This window comes from Bombina bombina, chromosome 6 (genome assembly GCF_027579735.1).
Source record: "Bombina bombina isolate aBomBom1 chromosome 6, aBomBom1.pri, whole genome shotgun sequence".
In the NCBI taxonomy this organism is placed as follows: Eukaryota; Metazoa; Chordata; class Amphibia; order Anura; family Bombinatoridae; genus Bombina; species Bombina bombina.
In genome coordinates this window covers 471,163,403-471,186,958 of record NC_069504.1, presented here as the reverse complement: position 1 = coordinate 471,186,958, position 23,556 = coordinate 471,163,403, and the positions used below count along the sequence as shown (strand labels likewise).

The following is a 23,556-nucleotide window of genomic DNA, read 5'->3' as shown; positions in this document are numbered from 1 at the left end:
GACGCTTTCTCTCACACCCCTCTGATGACGGTTACGCTCCTGCCCTTTAAATCTCGGCGGGAGATCTGAATCTGGGCCCGTTTGTTTGTTTCCCTGGATTGTGAGTACCATATCAGTTTTATTCTTCTGTGTACCGACTTCTGCCTGCCTGACCAAGCCTCTTGCCTAATCCCTACTTGCTGATATTTGGACATTGACTTCTGCTTGCCTGACCCTGTCTTTTGCCTATACCTTTTGCTGATATTTGGATGCCGACTTCTGCCTGCCTGACCTTGCTTTGGCCTTTACCTTTAAACCTATTCTTTGTTAAACAAGACCTGCTTAAAGGGACATTTTACTTTTACAAGCTGCAAAAGAGAACTTTGCCTTTCTGTTTGTTATACACCTGCTTAAAAGGGACATTTACTTTTACAAGCTGCAAAAGAGAACTTTGCCTTTCTGTTTGTTATACACCTGCTTAAAAGGGACATTTACTTTTACAAGCTGCAAAAGAGAACTTTGCCTTTCTGTTTATTATAAACCTGCTTAAAGGGACATTATACTTTTACAAGCTGCAAAAGAGAACTTTTCCTTTGTTTTACAAGCCTGCTAAAGAGGACCTTTTTCAGAAGCTTCAAAGTAAGAGCATTTCTTTTTTGTTCTTTGTACTACTTAAAGGGACGTTTTATCCTTTGTGGCTTTCCTGCATTCTGGAACAATATTCATTTTTGTTATCTTCTAATCTGCTTCCTGAGTGGGTCACGTCCTGGATATTTCTCAGTGTGCTAGCGTGTGCTTTCAATTCACGCTAGCAGTTGGGTTACATCCCGGATTGATTCCAGAGCGGCTGACATTACAAACGGGCCATAAAAATGGACCCCACTGAATTATCTATGGCCGTGGCTCACCAGGGACAGCTCTTGGGTTCTCATGCCACTCACTTGCAGTCTCTGGACACTAAACTTGATCAAATTACTGCTCTATTACAAAATTTGGTTGCTACCGCACCTCCCAATCCTAATCCCAATCCAAATCCGATTGAGGCATTACCTCCTCCGATTCCTAACAATCAGTCTCAGGTACAACTAAGTCCCAGGATTCCTCTTCCGGATAAATATGATGGGAATCCTGAAGAATGTAGAGGCTTTTTGAATCAATGCCGTCTTCATTTCCGAAATAGCCCTACTCTCTTTGCTACTGCCTCTTCTAGAATCACGTTTCTTATTTCCTTAATGAAAGGAAAAGCCTTGGCTTGGGTGTCACCTTTGCTAGAAAAGAATGATCCTATACTGTTGGATGTTGATACATTTCTATCTACATTCTCAAACGTATTCGATAAACCTGGAAGGTCATCCGCTGCGGAAGCAACTCTCCTGGATTTACGTCAAGGAAATCAACCAGTCTCTCAATATGCAATTGAGTTCCGCACCCTTGCCTCTGAAACCACTTGGAATCAGGGAGCACTCAGAGCCGCTTTCCGTAAAGGACTTTCTGAGCGTCTCAAGGATGAATTGGTGTATCGTGAACTTCCAGAGTCCTTAGAAGCCTTAATAAATCTCTGTATCTGTCTCGACGCCAGGTTTCGTGAACGCCAACAAGAAAAGGATAGAACACAGAGGACTGCCACTCGAACTCCTTTTCGTTTAGCTCCTCGTTTTTCTAGTCCAGTCACTCCAGCCTCTCCTACTACTGATCAGGCTGAACCTATGGAAGTAGGAAGTATAAAATTAACTGAGACTGAACGCTTAAGAAGACGGACTCTTGGCTTATGTCTGTACTGTGGCCTTAAAGGACATTTATTAAGGGATTGTCCTACTAGGCCAGTAAAAGCCAGGGCTTAACTCTAGTCCAGGGAACTGAGTTAAGCCAAAATAGTGGTCATTCCCTATACAAGAAACTCTTTGTTCCAGTAACTCTTCTAATTGGACAAAAGAAGATCTATACCCAAGCCCTAATTGATTCTGGTGCTGGAGGTGTGTTCATTGACTCTACATTTGTTTCTACTCATTCTATACCCTTACTAAAGAAGGAGTATTCCATTTCAGTCTCTACGGTCAGTGGAGATCCTTTGGGTTCTGGATACATTCAGTTTTCTACTCAACCCTTAATCCTCACCGTAGGAATACTTCATTCTGAGACAATTTGTTTCGATGTCATTCCCACTCCGCAATTTCCCATTATCTTGGGATTACCCTGGCTCCAGATTCACAATCCCATTTTTTCTTGGACTTTCGGTGAACTCACTTCCTGGGGATCTACATGCCAGACTAAATGTCTTCAAGAGATTACTAAGTTACCACTCACTATTGCTCTCACAGTTGAAACTCCGGAATCCTTACCTATGCATTACCATGACTTTGTGGATGTCTTCTCCAAAAAAGAAGCGGAACGTCTTCCTCCTCATCGCCCTTTTGATTGTCCCATTGACCTCCTTCCTGGGGCTGCCTATCCTCGAGGCAAAACATATCCACTTTCTAAACCAGAAAACATGGCTCTGGAAGAATATATAAAAGACAATCTGGCTAGAGGATTTATTCGACCCTCCTCTTCCCCTGTAGGGGCTGGTTTCTTTTTTGTGGGAAAAAAGGATGGCGGATTAAGACCCTGTATTGATTATCGTGGATTGAATCAGATTACCATCAAGAACAGTTATCCTCTGCCCCTTATTCCTGAACTTTTTACTTATCTTCAGGGAGCCACCATTTTCACCAAACTCGACCTACGTGGTGCATACAACTTGATCCGTATACGCAAAGGAGATGAGTGGAAGACTGCCTTTAACACTCGATTTGGGCATTATGAATATTTGGTCATGCCCTTTGGGCTATGCAATGCTCCGGCGGTTTTCCAGCATTTTGTAAATGAGATCTTTCGTGATTTTTTGAATATTTTTGTTATCATATACCTGGACGACATCTTAATTTTTTCTCAGAACCACCAAGATCATGTGCACCACGTCAAGAAAGTACTTCAACGTCTAAGAGAATTCCATCTGTTTGCTAAACTGGAGAAATGTTCTTTCCATCAAAAATCCATACCCTTTCTGGGTTATGTAATATCGGCATCTGGATTCGAAATGGACCCTACTAAACTTTCTGCCATTTTGGATTGGCCTAGACCTGATTCTTTGAAGGCTTTACAACGTTTCCTAGGCTTCGCCAATTATTACAGAAAGTTCATCAAGAATTTTGCTACTATTACTTCTCCTCTTACTTCTCTCACAAGAAAAGGACAAAACTGTAAAGTATGGCCGTCTGAGGCTATAGAAGCTTTTGAATCTCTCAAAGAAGCTTTTTCCTCAGCTCCTATCCTTCGTCATCCAAATCCTGAGTTTCAATTTATTCTGGAGGTGGATGCTTCCTCTGTTGCTGCTGGAGCGGTTCTGTCTCAACGAATACCAGAGACTGGAAGGATTCATCCTGTTGCTTTTTTCTCTAAAAAATTCACTCCTTCCGAATTTAACTATGACGTAGGGAATAAAGAGTTGCTTGCTATCAAGATGGCATTGGATGAATGGAGACATTGGCTGGAAGGTACTTCTTTGCCATTTACTATACTTACTGATCATAAGAACCTTCTGTATCTCCAAACAGCCAAACGACTAAATTCCAGGCAAGCACGCTGGTCCTTATTCTTCTCTCGGTTTCACTATAATTTGTCTTACATACCTGGTTCAAAAAATATTAAAGCAGACGCACTTTCCAGACAATTTCAAGATACCCCAGTTCCTGAGTCTGGTACCATTCTCCAACCTCATGAAGTCATTGCCCAGTTAACAACTTCTTGGTTACAAGAATTACAGTCCGCTCAAGAGCGTCTTCCTTTGTCCTGTAAACCTCCCAATGGTTTACTCTTTGTTCCTGAACGCCTTCGTTCCAAGATTTTATTTTGGGCTCATGATAGTCCCCTTTCTGGACATCCTGGCATCAGTATTACCACTCGAAACCTCAAACAACATGTCTGGTGGCCTACACTCTCTCAAGATGTGAAGGATTACGTCTCAGTATGCACACAATGTGCCATGAACAAAACTCCACGCCAACTTCCTTCAGGATTACTCCAACCATTGCCTATACCTCACCAGCCTTGGACTCATGTATCCATGGACTTTATTACCGATCTTCCCTTGTCCACTGGGAACAATACTATCTGGGTGGTGGTCGACAGGTTCACTAAGACGGCTCATTTTGTACCCTTGCCAGGATTACCATCTGCCAAAAGACTCTCTGAACTTTTTATTCTACATATTGTAAGAATCCATGGATTTCCTCTTGATATTGTTTCAGATAGAGGGGTACAATTCGTTTCTCGATTTTGGAGGTCACTTTGTAAACATTTTGGTACTACTATATCTCTCTCTACTTCTCACCACCCACAATCGAATGGTCAGACTGAAAGAGTAAACCAGTGTCTTGAAACATATCTTAGACATTATGTGGATCATTATCATTCTAACTGGACTTCTTACCTTCCTTTGGCTGAATTGGCCCATAATGCCCGGTACAATTCCTCCCTTCAGACTTCTCCTTTTCATGCAGCTTACGGATATCAGCCTAGGACGTTCCCTTTGCATACTTCCTCCACAGTGAATCCTGCTTCTGATCTTACAGCCCGAAGATTAACTCGACATTGGCAGAAGATACATCGTATTCTTTCTGTAACTTCTAGACGTTACAAGTTCTTTTCGGATCTTCGACGGAAAAAGGCTCCCAAATATCGCCCTGGTGATAAAGTTTGGATTTCCTCTCGATTTCTTCGCCTGAAACAACCTTCTAACAAATTGGGACCACGATATGTGGGTCCTTTCCGAATACTGGGTCAGGTATGTTCCACTGCTTATCGGGTAGCTTTACCCAAGTCTCTCAAAGTCCATCCGGTATTCCATGTTTCTCTTTTAAAACCTGTGATGATGAACAGGTATTCTAAGCCTTTTTCTAAACCTCCACCGTTATTGGTGCATGGACATCCTGAGTTTGAGATCAGCCATATTCTAGATTCCAAATTGCGGGGCAAGAAATTGTATTATCTCATTCATTGGAAGGGTTATCCAGTCACGGAACGTTCTTGGGAACCTGCTCATCAAGTAAATGCTCCAATATTGGTCAAGACCTTCCACAAGACTCATCCTGATAGACCTGGTCCTGTCCCCCGGAGGGGCCCTTGAGGAGGGGGTGCTGTCATGAGCGCTTCCGTTCATCGCCGTGTCGCCGCGGCTCCCGGAACTCCTCTGTGTCTCTGACGTCATGTTGCTTAGCAACATGACGCTTTCTCTCACACCCCTCTGATGACGGTTACGCTCCTGCCCTTTAAATCTCGGCGGGAGATCTGAATCTGGGCCCGTTTGTTTGTTTCCCTGGATTGTGAGTACCATATCAGTTTTATTCTTCTGTGTACCGACTTCTGCCTGCCTGACCAAGCCTCTTGCCTAATCCCTACTTGCTGATATTTGGACATTGACTTCTGCTTGCCTGACCCTGTCTTTTGCCTATACCTTTTGCTGATATTTGGATGCCGACTTCTGCCTGCCTGACCTTGCTTTGGCCTTTACCTTTAAACCTATTCTTTGTTAAACAAGACCTGCTTAAAGGGACATTTTACTTTTACAAGCTGCAAAAGAGAACTTTGCCTTTCTGTTTGTTATACACCTGCTTAAAAGGGACATTTACTTTTACAAGCTGCAAAAGAGAACTTTGCCTTTCTGTTTGTTATACACCTGCTTAAAAGGGACATTTACTTTTACAAGCTGCAAAAGAGAACTTTGCCTTTCTGTTTATTATAAACCTGCTTAAAGGGACATTATACTTTTACAAGCTGCAAAAGAGAACTTTTCCTTTGTTTTACAAGCCTGCTAAAGAGGACCTTTTTCAGAAGCTTCAAAGTAAGAGCATTTCTTTTTTGTTCTTTGTACTACTTAAAGGGACGTTTTATCCTTTGTGGCTTTCCTGCATTCTGGAACAATATTCATTTTTGTTATCTTCTAATCTGCTTCCTGAGTGGGTCACGTCCTGGATATTTCTCAGTGTGCTAGCGTGTGCTTTCAATTCACGCTAGCAGTTGGGTTACATCCCGGATTGATTCCAGAGCGGCTGACATAAGTATTTAGCTTTAAATAGGAATAATTTATTTAATAAGAGTTAATTTATTTCGTTAGATTTAAATTATATTTAACTTAGGGGGGGTGTTAGTGTTAGGGTTAGACTTAGCTTTAGGGGTTAATACATTTATTACAGTAGCGGCGAGATTCGGTCGGCAGATTAGGGGTTAATAATTGAAGTTAGGTGTCGGCGATGTTAGGGAGGGCAGATTAGGGGTTAATACTATTTATTATAGGGTTATTGAGGCGGGAGTGAGGCGGATTAGGGGTTAATAACTTTATTATAGTAGCGGTGCGGTCCGCTCGGCAGATTAGGGGTTAATAAGTGTAGACAGGTGGAGGCGACGTTGAGGGGGGCAGATTAGGGGTTAATAAATATAATATAGGGGTCGGTGGTGTTAGGGGCAGCAGATTAGGGGTTCATAGGGATAATGTAGGTGGCAGCGGTGTGCGGTCGGCAGATTAGGGGTCAAAAAATTTTAATAGAGTGGCGGCGATGTGGGGGGACCTCGGTTTAGGGGTACATAGGTAGTTTATGGGTGTTAGTGTACTTTAGAGCACAGTAGTTAAGAGTTTTATGAACTGGCATTAGCCCAGAAAGCTCTTAACTACTGACTTTTTTCTGCGGCTGGAGTTTTGTCGTTAGAGTTCTAACGCTCACTTCAGCCACGACTCTAAATACCGGCGTTAGGAAGATCCCATTGAAAAGATAGGATACGCAATTGACGTAAGTGGATCTGCGGTATGGAAAAGTCGCGGCTGGAAAGTGAGTGTTAGACCCTTTAATGACTGACTCTAAATACCAGCGGTAGCCCAAAACCAGCGTTAGGAGCCTCTAGCGCTGGTTTTGACGGCTACCGCCAAACTCTAATTCTAGGCCATAGTAAGGTATGCTTAAATAACTTTAAAGGACCAGTCTAGTCAAAATTAAAGTTTCATGATTCAGATAGGGCAAGTAATTTTAAACACCTTTCCAATTTACTTTTATAATCAAATTTGTTACATCGTACCACTTCCTTTGGATGGACATATATAACTAAGGATCTAAAATCATCAAACAAGGTTCCGTTTGTATCCTTTAACAAGAGGTGCCTTGTACAAAGTTGTCATTAGCTTTAATACCTTAAGCTGAGCATCACCTCCTGTTTTGTCCTGGCGCTGGGGGAGCGCACACTAGGTCTCGCGATAGTACTGAAAAAGGGAAACTGACGCACGAGAATGCAGTAGAATAATAAGTGTTTATTATGTGTTAACACACACTAAGCAGTGATTACAGTCAGCTAATTTCACAGGTATCAGACTTCACTCCAAGATGTTACCCAGAAGACTCTCCTGCCCCCTTAGCAATTCTAATAATTAAACCTACAGTTTAGAAGGTGTCTAATGTTATGTTAATCATATTATTTAATTTAGCAAGCGTTTTAGCAAAATTAGTTTTTCTCATAACAAGCAAACATTCTCAAATATCTGTCTCTTTGAAAGTTACACCCTCTCTTTCTAGATAAGAGCATCTGTTATGAGAACAGAAAGGCAGAGTGAAATACAAGTGTAACATTTCTTAAAGGCAATACTCTTAAAGGCATATAATGTTAAAGCAGTATGACATATATATATATATATATTTATTTTTACTATATACTGTATGTATGCATAGATACTGTATATAAATATATATTCTAATACGAACAGCCATAGGTACCTGCACTCTGCCTGTTTATAATTAGCTATTGTATGCTTTGTAAGGGCTTGGGCAGTAAAGTGCACAGTCTAATGGTATAGTCTCCATTTTTAAGGAATATATACAGTGGGTCTTTGCAAAAACATAAAGTATGCTTACCTGATAATTTAATTTCCATCTGTGGGAGGAGAGTCCACTGCTTCATTCATTACTTGTGGTAAATAAGAACCTGGCCACCAGGAGAAGGCAAAGACACCACAGCCAAAGGCTTAAATAATCCTCCCACTCCCCTCATGCCCCAGTCATTCTGCCAAGAAAGCAAGGAACAGTAGGATAAATATCAGGGTATAAATGGTGCCAGAAGGCTAATAGTAAATTTAGGTACGCCCACCGGAGCAAACGGCGGGAGCAGTGGACTCCTCCCACAGATGGAAATGAAATTATCAGGTAAGCATAATTTATGTTTTCCATCTTAATGGGAGGAGAGTCCACTGCTTCATTCATTACTTGTGGGAACAAATACCCACGCTCTAGAGGACACTGAATGAACAAAAAATGGGAGGGTAAAAGGAGGCGGACCCTATACTGAGGGCACCACAGCCTGCAGAACCTTCCTCCTAAACACAGCTTCCACCGAAGCAAAGACATCAAATTTGTAAAACTTTGTAAAAGTAATTAAGGAGGACCGCGTAGCCACCTTACAAATCTGCTCCACAGAGGCCTCATTCTTAAAGGCCCAAGAAGAGGCCACAGCTCTAGTTGAGTGAGCTGTAATCCTCTGAGGAGGCTTATGTCCCGCTGTCTCATAGGCCCAACGGATAACGTTCCTCAATCAAAAAGACAGAGAAGTGGAAGAGGCCTTCTGCCCCCTACGCTTCCCTGAATACACCCCAAATAAGAACGAAGTCTGTCTGAAATCTTTCGTGGCCTGAAGATAAAACTTCAAGGCTCGAACCACATCCAAGTTATGCAGTAACCTTTCCTTAGATGAAGAAGTTTAGGACACAAGTAAGGAACTACTATCTCCTGATTGATGTTACGATCTGACACCACCTTGGGAAGAAATCCCAACCCAGTGCAAAGCACAGCCTTATCAGCGTGAAAAACCAGGTAAGGGGGCTCAGATTGCAAGTCCGCTAATTCAGAGACCCTGCGAGCTGATGCAATAGCCAGAAGAAATATAACCTTCCAGGAAAGGATCTTAATGTCAAGCGCATGCATAGGCACAAACCGAGCCCTCTGCAAAACCTTAAGAACCAAGTTTGAGCTCCAAGGAGGAGCAGAATTTCTAAAGACAGGTCTGATCTTAGACAGAGCCTGAACAAAGGACTGAATATCAGGAAGCTCCGCTAGCTTCTTGTGTAACAGCACCGACAATGCCGAAATCTGTCCCCTTAAGGAACTGGCGGCAAGACCCTTATCCAGTCCATCCTGGAGAAAGGTCAGAATCCTGGATACCCTAACCTTGTGCCAGGGATATCCACGTTCCTCGCACCAGGATAAGTAGGTCATCCACACCTTATGATAGATGCAACGAGTGACTGGCTTCCTGGCGTGGATTAGAGTATCAATTACTCTCTCAGAAAAACCTCTCTTAGCCAAGTCTAGGCATTCAATCTCCATGCAGTCAGCCTCAGAGAATCGAGATTTTGGTGTAGAAAGGAACCCTGAACCAGCAGATCTCTGCACCAGGGTAACCTCCATGGAGGAGACGATGACATCCCCACCAGATCTGCAAATCACGTTCTTCGTGGCCACAACAGAGCAATCAGAATGGTCGAAGCTTGCTCCTGTTTGATGCGGGCCACCACTCGAGGAAGAAATGGCAACGGTGGAATTATGTAAATTAGGTTAATCTCCCAAGGCACCGCTAAGGCATCTATCAGCTCTGCCTGTGGGTCCCTGGACTACAATCCGGATCTGGGTAGCTTGAAGTTGAGTCTGGACGCCATGAGGTCTATCTCCGGTGTCCCTCATCTGTTGCAGATCTCCGCAAACACCTTGGGATGGAGAGACCATTTCCCCGGATGAAACGACTGTGTGCTGAGAAAGTTTGCTTCCCAGTTGTCCACACCCGTAATGTGGATCACTGAGAGCGAACAATTGTGAGTCTCTGCCCATTCCAGAATCCGAGATACTTCCCTCATGGCTAGGGAGCTTCTCGTTCCCTCAGAGCATTGAATATCGCTCAAAGTTTCAGAATATTTATTGGTAGAGTCAACTCCTCTCAAGTCCACCTGTCCTATGCCCTTCTGGCACCCCAAACAGCTCCCCATTGTGATAGACCTGCGTTCGTGGTCACAATCTCCCAGAATGGCCTCAACAAGGATGTCCCTTGGGCCAGCTAACCCGGACGGATCCACCAAGAGAGGGATTCCCTCGGTTGTTCAGAGAGATTTGTTGGGAAAGATCTGAGTGATCACCGTTTCATTGTCTCAACATGCAAAACTGAAGAGGTCTGAGATGCAACCTGGCGAATGGAACAACGTCTATGCTGGATACCATGAGCCCAATCACCTCCATACACCTGGCCACAGATAGCCTTGAGGAGGTCTGAAGGGCGCAGCTGGATGCAATCTTGGAACATCTCTGATCTATCAAGAATATCTTCATAGATATGGAATCTATTATCGTACCCAGGAACTCCACCCTGTTGCTGGGAACCAGAGAACTCTTTCCTTAGTTTATCATTTATCCATGGGATCGAAGGAGAAGAAGAAGAGCCCTCGAGTGGTCCTCCGCGAGACTGCAGGACGGAGCCTGGACCAGAATATCGTCCAGATAAGGAGTCAAAGCAAAACCTCTGGCTCTCGCTACTGCGAGTAGCATTCCCAGTACCTTCGTAAAGACCCTTGGGGTAGTCGTTGGTTTAGAAATGCGAATCTTAGAAACCTGACATGGTCCTTGTGGATTGGCACGTGAAGGTAGGCATCCTTCAAGTCTATTGTCGTCATAAATTGCCCCTCTTGAACTAGGGGCAGGATCGATCTGATCGTCTCCATTTTGAACGATGGAACTGACAGAAACTTGTTTAGGCACTTTAGGTCCAGAATTGGTCGAAACGTGCCCTCCTTCTTTGGAACCACAAAAAGGTTTGAATAGTACCCTAGACCCCTTTCTGCTAGAGGTACTGAAACGATTAATCCGAGAGATGAGAGAGATTCCTCACACACTCTATAAAGGTGTCTCTCTTCTCTGGTCTTGAGGATAGGTTTGACAGGAGGAATCTGCCCCTGGGCGGATGAGTCCTAAACCCTATCCTGTAACCTGGGTGATAACCTCCAGAACCCAAGGATTCAGGATGTCTTTTATCCAAGCCTCTGCGAACAGAGATAGTCTGCCCCCTACGCAATAGTTTTGGCATTCAGGCGAATAACCTGCATGTTTGCATCACAGATAAAAGAGTTAACTACCCTTAAGGCCTTAATCTTTTCCTGTATCTCCTCGAGGGGAGTCTCCACCTCGACCATAGCTGACAGTGCATCACACCAATAGGTAGCTGCTCCAGCCACCGCAGCTATCGCCGCTGCCGGTTGGAAAACAAACCCTGTGAGTTGGAACATCTTCCTCAACATGGATTCTACCTTCTTATCCATGGGCTCTTTAAACGACGAACTATCCTCGAGGGGAATAGTCGTACGCTTAGCGAGCGTGGAGATAGCTCGATCCACCTTAGGAATGGCCCCCCAAAGCTCAAACTGAGAGTCCGGAATGAGGAACAGCTTTTTAAAAGAGCTAGAGGGAGAAAAGGATGAGCCCAGTTTCTCCCACTTATTCTTAATAATCGTAGCCATCTTCACGGGAACTGGGAAGGTCTGGGGCACCACCCTGTTCTCGTAAACCCTATCTAGCTTAGGGATCGAAAGGTTCTTCCCGAAGCTTCGGTTCCAGAACCTCCAACGTAGCAAGCACTTCTTTCAGTAAAAATTTCAAATGCTCCATCTTAAACTTGAAATCTGGCTCCTCCGTAGCCTGAGGTCTAGAAGACGCCGATTCCGTCCCAGAGAGACCGCCCTCCGACGAGTCAGAAGCGTCCTTCTCATCGGATAATCTCTCAGAGACATCCAACGGAGTAGATGATGGAAGGCTATGTCTTTACATTCGCTTGCGCTTCGCAGAAATCGCCTCTTGCAACTGGGCAGCGAAATCTGGTGGCCAAGAGGCCCCTGCCACGGGAGGATTAGTAGGGCCTTGGGGAGCTACATGTGTAATCGAGATGAATGTTGAGAACGCACCTCGCGGGACGGAGAACCCTCAGAGGTGGTCGGCTCAGTAGTACTAAATATCTTATTCTTTTAAGATCTTGCAATCTTATCAAAGCATGTGGAACACAGTTGAGCAGGCAGATCAACCTGTACCTCCTCACAATAAACACAGGTATTAGATTTGATTAAAGAGGGAGTATCCTCTAACATGTCCTCCATAGCTAGCGCCTTTAAAATGGACTGAGATAGATAAAATGGCACCTTTATACACCAATGGTCGGGCACTCACCATCTCCTATGACCTGGACCACGGAGAAATCGTTACATCTCCCGCAAATGCCGATCAGGAAAAAGGAAGTTGAGGAGGCCACACCCGGTCACATGGAGTGCCATGCAGGACCGCCCCTGCACTATAGAGAAAACATGCCAAAAACAGGCCGCGCCGATCTTCACCTGACCTGACATATTGCTAGAGCCTTATCTCACACATGACGTAGCATTAACACAATACAGATATTATGCATAAATCCCCTCCCTGTTCAATAATCTCCTTTCCAGGGATATTAACCCTTAATTCTATACAGATAAAAGGAGACACACTGTGACCCTGTCTTCTTGCGTTATCATATTTGTATAAATGAAATGATCTTACCAGAATCTATGCCGTGGAACAGGAACACAGCCCTTCAAGTGTGACAGGTTAGTAGTATTGCTCCTGACATGGACTTGAGTGAATAAAGGCAGTCAACAAAAATCATCAACGCTGATTGCCAAAGAGCTGTTAACATAAGTTGGGATGGTTTTGCAGAGATGACACTCCCTGCATCTACGGACTCTAACTTTCATCCATGCTCTCACTGAGAGGCTGACAGGACTACTTAAAACTCCAGTCCCATTTCGAAGAGTACTACCCTCCATAAGAGACTACTCCGAATCTTCCTAAACTTCACTCCCAACCTCCTGTGACGAAAGGCAAAGAATGACTGGGGGATGAGGGGAGTAGGGGAGGTATTTAAGCCTTTGGCTAGGGTGTCTTTGCCTCCTCCTGGTGGCCAGGTTCTTATTTCCCACAAGTAATGAATGAAGCAGTGGAATCTCCTCCCATTAAAATGGAAATAAAGTTTATATTCCATTTACTATAAACACTTTTGGTTTTCTCTTTGCATTTAGTTTTGTTGCACTTATTGGGCAGAGCACTCATTGAGAACTAGTGCTTAACATAAATGTTTGGTAGTTTTGTGAAATAGTTTTCAGTTAGAGGTGTCAGGGATAGATCGTACAAATATCACTTATACTAAAATGCATCATTAAATTATATGATGGTATATTAACTACATCATATTTCTCTGTCATGTCAACTATATGCACATCATTATTTTCTATTAAAACAAGCAATAATGCACATTTACCTGCTTCTGCTGCTGCTTCTTTACATTGTTTAACTTTGTTCTCACTCTGAAATGAAAAAGATGCAATAATAATTACGCTGTAATAACCAACATTATAGAGAAGTTTCAAAAAAGTTCAAAATGCAATCCAAGGAGAGTAAAATAAAACACACTTTTGTAATATCCTTAAAACAAAGGAAAACAAAAAGGAAAGGAAAACAAAGGAAACCCCCCAGCAAAAGGGTTAAAGGTAAAAGTCTGACTGGTTTTGGTCAAATGACTGTACTCATACGTCATCTGGAACATACAGCAGTGAGTATTTTGTTCAGTAGTTACCCCATGGAGATTTCACTTTGTTTACTTTAACTGGCATTGGGAACTACACTGTGATGGGTGAGTTCTTGTTATAATGGTGTCCGGATTATCCTATTTTATATTTGGTGGCCGAGGTTATTAAATATATACTAGACTCATTCTCACTGGTATAGCTGACTATTTACCAAGCTTACAGGCACGTCTGTGGTAAAGGGTATGAGCGGACAAGGGTCCCCCAACATATTGTTTTGCCTAACTATAGTGTGTGTACAACAGCTTTGCATATCTTACTGGCTTTCTGGATTTTGACAGTTTATGCTTATTTTGCAAGCGAGTCACATTCTAAGGGGTTGCCGTTTTCCTTTCAATTAATTCTTTGCTTTTTCTTCATTTTAGATAAATGGTTACACGCTAGAATTGTAGAATAAAACAGTGTTTTAAAATGCAACAGAATGCCTAGTGTGGGGAAGATTACTGAAATAAGTAATGGGGGTGATTACAGATGTCCAGCCAGTTCTTTGCTTTGAACTATTTTTTAATATAAATTACATCAACTTGATTGTAGCAATACTTGTTGTTGGTACATGCAGAATCAAATAAGTAACATTATATGCATTTTTCAGGTGCAGATATAAAAATTCATGATAAAATAAACCATTGGCTAGATTTATTTGACTGTGCATATGGCCAGCAGTCAGCCATAGTAAGGGAGTGCAGGAGCACATGCACAGAACAAATACGTTTCAGCAGGGGGAAGTACCATTGTTGCTGCAGGTGCAGTGGGTCCATAGTAGTAAGTCTATATATAGGCATTTGCAGAATCTGTTCAATCCTAATGTAGGGGGGCCTTTTATTAGGGCAGGTTGCCTATCTATTTAGCTTATCTATCTAATCTATTTATGTTATCTATCTAATCTTTTTATCTAATCTGTCTATCTTAATTTTTAAATCTATCTATCTATCTATCTATCTATCTATCTATCTATCTATCTATCTATCTATCTATCTATAGAATGATTATATCACACGGCATGTACAGTATATTATTACCATTGCTTACTACCTTTGAGCTGGGGGGCTTATATGTCACCAGGGCCCTCAGTTGAGTAGGTACGTTACTAAGTTTCAGCGCTATCTTTCTAGATGACAAAGGCTCTTTTGGATCAGGATTTACATAAACTGACATTTGCTGAACTAGTTATATTAGGGCCTATTCTAATCATTAGAATTTGCAGGGCAAAAACTAACAATTGGCTTTCATTTCAATGATCTTCCAATACATTAGAAGGAAACCTAATTGTTTTGTGGGGTTTTGAAATTTGATATTTCCAGATCATCTGAATTTCCTACATTTGAATTAGTCTAACATACAAAAATAAACCATACTTAATTCCCCTAATAACATCCTCATTGATTCTTTGGAGAGAGCTACTGTAAAGGCACATATGTCTCTGATGCTTACTAATTTCAGTTTCCTGTCTTATTCACTTGTATTGGACTAATTCTCTTTTCATGGTGACAGAGCTTTATGACTCAATGACTTTATGACATGCACTTATAGATACTCCATAGAAGTAGGGTTCCCGTATTGCCACTTCAAAAGAGGACCCTTATGAAAAATACATATATCAGAAATCTTATAACAGAACATTTTAAAACAGTTTCCTTAATGGGGCAGTGTACTGTAAAATTGGTTTCCCACTACTTGTTATACCAGCTGCAAAGATTAAAATATATGTTCCTTTAAGTTAATTTTTGTATATGAAATAGCTGTCTCTGATCATGGAAACCACAACCCAAACAAATGGACTGAGCTTGCAGGGAGAGCAGACCTTAATAGCGTATCTGTCTATATTTACACAAAGGCGTTGTTATCTTAAATCTAACAGTATACACCAATACTTACAGCGGACAATAGAAAATTAACATTTTAGTATTTCTTTGTCCTACCCTCTCTGGAAGTGTGATTATTTCCAAACCTTCTTGTTTACATAACTTTTCTATAACCATTACTTAAGTATTTAACTATTCAGCAGGTACAATGAATCATTGGAAACATATTAAAGTGGAGAGATAAAATATTACAGTACACTGTCTCTTTAAAAGGCTACAGTCGTATGTATTTTTCATAAGGGTATTCTTTTAAAGCAGGAATATGGCAGCCCCTACCTATAAAGGTGTTAGCCCTTTCCAGCCTAACCTAGAATCCTTCATCAGACACTCTACAGGTGGCAAAGCTTATTTTATTCCTCAGGATGAAAGAACAAGTCTAGTGTGGCTCCTCAGATATCATACTTTAGAGAAGTTTTTGTTTTTATTCATTCTAAATTTATCTCCTTCAACATGGTGCCACAAGCTAAGTCCAAGTCAGGAAATTGCTCTTCAAGTATAAGTCTCTAGTTTATAGAACATACCATAGGTTAGATTCCTTAATATCCTTCTTAGGAAATTACTTTTGGAACAGTTTTTTTTATTCCAGATTTATTATTTATGTATTTTTCTTTTTTAAGATGGCATATTTTGTTTAGTTTTGCATTGGAAACAACTAATTGGAACAGCCAATAGGATAAGAGCTGCTCAAATCCTATTGGCTGATTGGAATAGCCAATAGGATTTTAGCAGCTCTAATCCTATTGGCTGATTGGAACCTTTCAACCAATAGGAATGCAAGAGACGCCATCTTGGATGATGTCACTTGCATTCAAGTTCCAGTTTACGGCGGCGACCGTATTGAAGAGGAGCTCCACGCAGGATGTCTTTAGGATGGACCCGCTCCGTGCCGGATGGATGAAGATAGAAGATGCCGTCTGGATGAAGACTTCGCCGGCTGGATGAAAATGGAAGAGGCTACTCGGATGAAGACTTCTTGCTGGTTGAATGGATCCTTCAAGTGGGACTTCAAGAACTGTAAGTGGATCATCAAATAACTGATTTCTTTGTAGCAATGTCCCACAAAAGGCCCTTTTAAGGGCCATTGGTAGTTTATTGTAAGCTAGGGTTTTTTTTATTTTGGGGGGCTTATTTATTTTGATAGGGCTATTAGATTAGGTGTAATTCTTTTTTATTTTTGATAATGTGGTTTGTTTGTTTTCGTAATTTAGTGTTTTTTTATTTTTTGTAACTTAGCGTTTATTTTTTTTTGTAATTTTTAATAAGGTTAAATAGTAGATTTAAATAATTTGAGTAGGGTTAGTTTTTTTTTAATATGTAGTTTAGTTAATTTAATTGCTAGTTTAATTTAAGTGTAGTATAATAGTTAGGGTAGGTTAATTAATAGTTTAAAAATAGTTTATTTTAATTCTACAGGTAAGTTTAAATTTATAGGGATAAGATAGGGATGTGGTAATTTGAATTTAAAGTTAGTGGGTTTTTAGGTTTAAGGGTTAATAGCTTCATTTAGTTTATGGCGATGTGGGGGGCTGGCGGTTTAGGGGTTAATAGGTTTAGTTAGTGGTAGTGATGTGGGAGGCCAGAGGTTTACGGGTTAATACGTTTATTTAGTGGTGGCGGGGTCCGGGAGCAATGGGATAGGGGTTAATACTTTTATTTAGGTTGCGGCAGTGTCGGGGAGCGGTGGAATAGGGTTAATACATTTTATTTAGGTTGCGGCGATGTCGGGGCAGCAGATTAGGGGTGTTTAGACTCGGGGCTTATGATAGGGTGTTAGGTGTTAACGTAACTTGTTTTCAACCATAAAAATCAATGGGATATCTGGCAGCATCGAACATAAGCTTTCACTGCTTTCAGACTCCCATTGAATCCTATGGCATCCGTGGCCTCCACGGCCTCCAGGGTGGCGGATTGAAAACCAGGTACGCTGGGCCGGAATAGCCGCGAGCGTACCTGTTAGAAAGTTGATAACTGGCAAAAAGTGTCAGATAGAGCCGAATGTGTATTCGGAACATCTGTAATGACGTAAGCATCGATCTGCATCGGATTGAGACAGGCGGATCGTATGTTATGTCACAAATTTCAACTTTTGCCGGTCTGTTGGCTTTGATAACTAGGTTGAATCAAGCTTGCAACAATTACGCTGCGGAATTCCAGCGTTTTTGCGGTTGACGGCTTGATAAATATCCCCCATGGTGTTGTTTTTGACAGGGGCAGGGCTGTTGGTGTAGACTACATCAGGTATATGAAAGGCGGCGGAAATGGTGAAGTAACAAAAAGCATATCATGAACTTTGAAGTGATTCATATGTTTGTTACCTTCTCTACTTGCTTTGGATTCCCTGTAGCTGCCAAACGTTCATGGTTCTGTTCTGCTTCCTCAGCATCTTTACATTTTTGTTCATAGCTCTTCTTTGACTAAATAAAAAAAATAAAAAACTGTAAAAATAAAATAAAATGCAGACATCCACCTGTATTGTACTTAGAAAATCACAAGAGATCCTCAAAATAACATATCAGGAATAACCATCTGAAGGAAAATACTCACATCTATTGTTTTCTTGTACAATGATATTTTACTCTTTTGCAGTCGTTCCATGACATTCTCATACTGTGGGACAAAACACAATTCATTGATTACAAGAACAGACACTTTCAATACCTAATTCAAAAGCTACAATCTCATTCCTGTTATATTTGGATTTGGGATTTAGTGATAAATTAATAGATCAGATTGTAGCCACCCATTACATTTATTATGTGTATTAAAATATTTTTTCTTAAACATTTTTCAGTGGTTCTTGCTTAAACATTGCTCAGTTGACATTTGTGCATACAGAAAAATGTTTTTTTGTTGTTTTTTAAGGAGAAAGGGCGCTCCAACAGTGTATTAACCGGGTGACAATCAGATACAGAAAACTGCACTTCGTGAGTTTATTTGCTTTCTTTTTTTACCAATTTGTAAACAAGTTACTGCACCTTTAGAATGTTTTTTGTGTGTGTTTGACTTTATTGCAGATAAGAGGCTAGTAACACCTAGGGCAGTGATGGCGAACCTTGGCACTCCAGATGTTTCAGAACTACATTTCCCATAATGCTCAAATGGACTTCAGAGTGCCTAAGCATCATGGGAAATGTAGTTCTGAAACATCTGGAGTGCCAAAGTTCGCCATCACTGACCTAGAGCATTGTTTCTCAACTCCAGTCCTCAGGACCCTTAACAGGCCAGATATTCATTATATCTTTACTAAAGCACAGGTGGAATAATCAGCTGATCAGTCTCACCCTTCAGATGATTATTTCACCTGTGCTCTAGTTAAGATATAGGGGTATATTTATTAATGTGCGAGCGGACATGATACCATGTAGCGTATCGTGTCCACCGCACATCGATAAATGTCGACAGGAGATGGATGTCCGGACTTCAGGAACCGTGAGTGGATATTCTGGGGTTAGTGTTTTTTTTTTTAAAGATTAGGGCTTCGGGCTTGTAAAAGAGCTGAATGCCCTTTTAAGGGCAGTAAAAGAGCTGAATGCCCTTTTAATGGAAATGCCAATATAAATACCCCTTTAGGGGCAATGGGTAGCTTAGGGTTTTTTTTAAACTTAGGTTTTTATTTTGGGGGGTTGGTTGGGTGGGGGGACTTTGTATTTTTTTTCTAGGTAAAAGAGCTGTTTAATTTAGGGCAATGTTTTACAAAATTCCCTTTTAAGGGCTATTGGTAGTTTATTAGGTTAGGGGGTGTTTTTATTTTGGGGGGCTTTTTAATTTTTATTGGGCTATTAGATTCGGTGTAATTGTTTTTATTTTTGATAATTTCGTTTATTATTTTTTGTAATCTTAGTTTTTTATTTTTCGTAATTTAGTGTATTATTTTTTGCAATGTTAGATTTGTTTATTTTTTTGTAGTATTAGGGTTTTTTAAATTTGTAATTTAAGTTTTTTAATTGGTATTTTTTTTAATTTTATTAGAATAGTAATGTTAGGTTAATTTACAGTTTAGTATTAGTTTTTTTTATTTCACAGGTAGGTTTTTATTTATTTTAAGATAGTTATATTGTAACTTTTACTTTAAAGTCAGGGGGTGTTAGGTTTAGGGGTTAATAGATTAATTTAGTGTTTTGTAATGTGGGGGCCCGGCGGTTTAGGAGTTAATAGGTTTAGTTTATAAGTTACAATGTGGGGGGCTGGCGGTTTAGGGATTAATAGGTTTATTTAGTGTCTGTGATGTCGGGGCAGCGGATTAGGGGCAATGATTTTATTTAGTGTGGGGGAGCGGCGCATTAGGGGTTAATAGGTTTATTTAATAGTTGTGATGTGGGTGAGCGACAGATTAGGGGTTAATAAGTTTAATATAGTGTTTGCGATGCGGGAGGGTGGCGGTTTAGGGGTTAATAGGTAGTTTATGGGTGTTAGTGTACTTTGTAACATTTTAGTTATGAGTTTTGTGAAACATTTTTGTTTCGCAGAATCCATAACTACTGGTCTCAGATGGCGGAATGGATCGTGTCGGTAAAGGCTGTAACACAAGCATTTTAGCTGGACCGCACAACAGCGCTATGGAAAATCCCGCACTCAAACGTCATTTTTTGAGTGCAGAATGGACGTTGAGTTACAGGCTAAAATGCATGCGGTACAGCTTTACCGCCGCGACTCGTTATGCATTACCGGCCATTCCCCGCGCATTGGCCAATTTTTCAGCGGTATAGCCGTGCCGTAATCTAGGCCAATGTGAGATCTGCAAATAAGTGCTTTATGCTTGTCAGTGTGCTTTTTGTTTTGTTTACTGTATCCGATTGTCACATGGTTAATCCACCATTGGAGCATCCTTTCTCCTTTGTACGTTTTTCAGATGATTGATAGTTAACCCTATACCAATTAGAGAGGAGCTGCAATTGACTGTAAAGAGGAACAGTTTCATTCTAAAAAGGACATATATCTTTAAGACATAAAGGACATACCATAATCTATAATATTAGTAAGAAATTACAAAAATCAGTAACAATGGTGTTAAACCCTTTAGCAAAATTATTATAAGTCTCAAAAAAGAAGAAACATTTGAGTAAGGTAATATAACACCTCTCAAAAGATGCAGGGAATACAGCACTATTTTATCAAATTTATCAAAAGCTATAGTATTCAAAAAATCATACCATATAAAAAAGAAAATACAGTAGTTTCCTTGTTCCCAGCACCTAAACCAGACCAAAACCTACACCTCAATAAAACACAATGTGAAGAAAGGACTCACTTTTCTCCCAACCCCACCCCACCCGTTAGGTTTCTCTTGGGGCTTCTTCCAGGCCCAAAAAGGACAGCTTTGCATTTTGTCAAGTGCCTTTTGCTGTTGAAGTGCAAAATGGGGCAGAAAATCTGTTGAAAAGTCTTTAGAAAGTTGACCCTTGAAAAGGACTGTCCCATGTTATATATAGGTAAGGGTGAACAGACATCTCGTCTTTTACGGGATTATCCAATCTTAAACACACTCTCCCTTTGTCCCCAGAACTTTTTGAACAGATGCCAAAACATCCCATTTTTTACCAGGACTCTGCTTATTTAATTTTTTATTACATATGCACAATGCTTGTGCTGGTATTATTTGTATGTCTATCACAAAGGTATGGCATGCAATATCTGCAGCTGCTAGCTGCTCTGTAGTCTGGGAACTACACTTTCCTGCATGCTGTGGTAGTGCCCATGTGTAAAAGAAAGCGGGAGAAGTCCGCGCCTATTTGATGGTGGTTGATTGGGAGTGGGGGCGCGGGGGCTTGTGAACAAAGAGTGAGTTGAGCAGCAGAGACACCAATTGAACATCAGAGAGAGCAGGTGAACACAAGAGAGAGTTAAAAAGCAGAGACATGGCTGAACAACAGATAGAGAGAGTTGAACAACTGAGAGATTATTCTGAGTTTATGGTTAAAAACTATTAATATATTTTATTGTAAAGTGATATCTGTTGATATCACTGTATATTTACTGCATATTACCAAATATATTAGGGTGTGTGAGAGGTTGTGTGAGAGGTAGAAGAAACCGATATTAAAATATAACATGACACAGGCCATACATAGATGGATTATTCGGCCTAACCAACTTAAATCTGTATGGTTTCAGCAGTGTTGCATTTAAAGTTGTTTATTAATAATATACAGCTAGATTACGAGTTTTGAGCACTATAGAGAAATTAACGACCGTCACAAAAGCGGCGGTATTTCACCTCCCTAAAGCGCTGCTATTACAGGTTTTAAAAAGCCCGGCTTGCGCGGGCGATATGGTGGCGTTGAGCTCCATACCTCACCCAAATACAAGCGGTGCTTTGACGTGCTCGTGCACAATTTCCCCATAGACATCAATGGGTAGAGCCGGCAAAAAAAAAAGCCTAACTCCTGCGATCGCAGAAAGAAAAGCTCCGTAACGCAGCCCCATTGAGGTCTATGAAGAAAGAAAAAGTTATGTTTAAACCTAACACCCTAACATAAAAACCACGTCTAAACACCCCTAACCTGCTGCTCCCGACATTGCTGCCACCTACATACTGTTATTAACCCCTAATCTGCCACCTCTAACATCGCCGCCACCTACCTACAGTTATTCCTCTAATCTCCCACCCCTAACATCGCCGCCACCTCCATTACAGTTAGTAACCCCTAATCTGTCGCCCCTAACATCGCTGCCACCTACATTACAGTTAGTAACCCCTAATCTTGCAGCCCCAACATCGCCGCCACCTACATAAATGTATTAACCCCTAATCTGCTGGCCCTAACATCGCCGCCACCTACCTACACTTATTAGCCCCTAATCTGCCGCCCCCCCATGTCGCTACCACTATACTAAAGTTATTAACCCCTAAACCTCTGGCCTCCCACATCACTAACACTACATAAATATATTAACCCCTAAACCAAACCCTAACATAACCCTAACACCCCCTAACTTAAATATAATTAAAATAAATCTAAATAAAACTTACAATTATTACCTAAATAATTCCTATTTAAAAAACTAAATACATACTTACCTATAAAATAAAACCTAAGCTAGCTACAATATAACTAATAGTTATATTGTATCTATCTTAGATTTTATTTTTATTTCACAGGTAACTGTATTTATTTTAACAAGGTAGACTAGTTTGTAAATAGTTATTAACTATTTACTAGCTACCTAGTTAAAATAAATACAAATTAACCTGTAAAATAAAACATAAACTGCCTTACAATAAAACCTAACATTACAATAAATTAAAACAAATTAAATTAATAAAATACAATTATCTAAATTACAAAAAAATAAACACTAAATTAAACAAAAAAAAAAACAAAATTATCAAAAATAAAAACAAATTACTCCTAATCTAATAGCCCTATCAAAATAAAAAAGCCCCCCCAAAATAAAAAAACCCTAGCCTACACTAAACTTCCAATAGCTTAAAAGGGACTTTTGCGGGGCATTGCCCCAAAGATAACAGCTCTTTTACCTGTAAAAAAAAATACAAACAACCCCCAACAGTAAAACCCACCACCCACACAACCAAAGCCCCCAAATAAAATTCTATCTAAATAAACCTAAGCTAACCATTATCCTGAAAAGGGCATTTGGATGGGCATTGCCCTTAAAAGGGCATTTAGCTCTTTTATGGTGCCCAAACCTTAAGCTAAAAATAAAACCCACCCAATAAACCCTTAAAAAAACCTAACACTAACCCCCGACTATACACTTACAGTTTTCAAAGACCGGACATCCATCCTCATCCAGGCAGCAGAAGTCTTCATCCAAGCGGGCAGAAGTCTTCATTGAAGCCGGCAGAAGTCTTCATCCAAGCGGGCAGAAGTCTTCATTGAAGCCGGCAGAAGTCTTCATCCAAGCGGGCAGAAGTCTTCATCCAGACGGCATCTTCTATCTTCATCCATCCTGCGCGGACCGGGTCCATCTTCAAGACATCCGACGCGGAGCATCCTCTTCTTCTGATTGTCACTGGAAAATGAAGTTCCCTTTAAGTGACAT

General features: G+C 40.9%; 1 protein-coding gene across 1 annotated transcript in view; it reads right to left on the bottom strand.

Moving 5' to 3' along the window:
- PSTPIP1 (proline-serine-threonine phosphatase interacting protein 1) overlaps positions 1–23,556 on the bottom strand; it is a 264,296-nt gene that overhangs the window by 62,505 nt on the left and 178,235 nt on the right. Inside the window, exons 6-8 of the mRNA XM_053717260.1 lie at positions 18,097–18,159; positions 17,868–17,966; positions 13,366–13,411 (exon numbers count right to left, since the gene is read on the bottom strand). Coding sequence (XP_053573235.1) covers positions 13,366–13,411; positions 17,868–17,966; positions 18,097–18,159 — 208 coding nt within the window. The remainder of the gene's footprint in view (positions 1–13,365; positions 13,412–17,867; positions 17,967–18,096; positions 18,160–23,556) is intronic.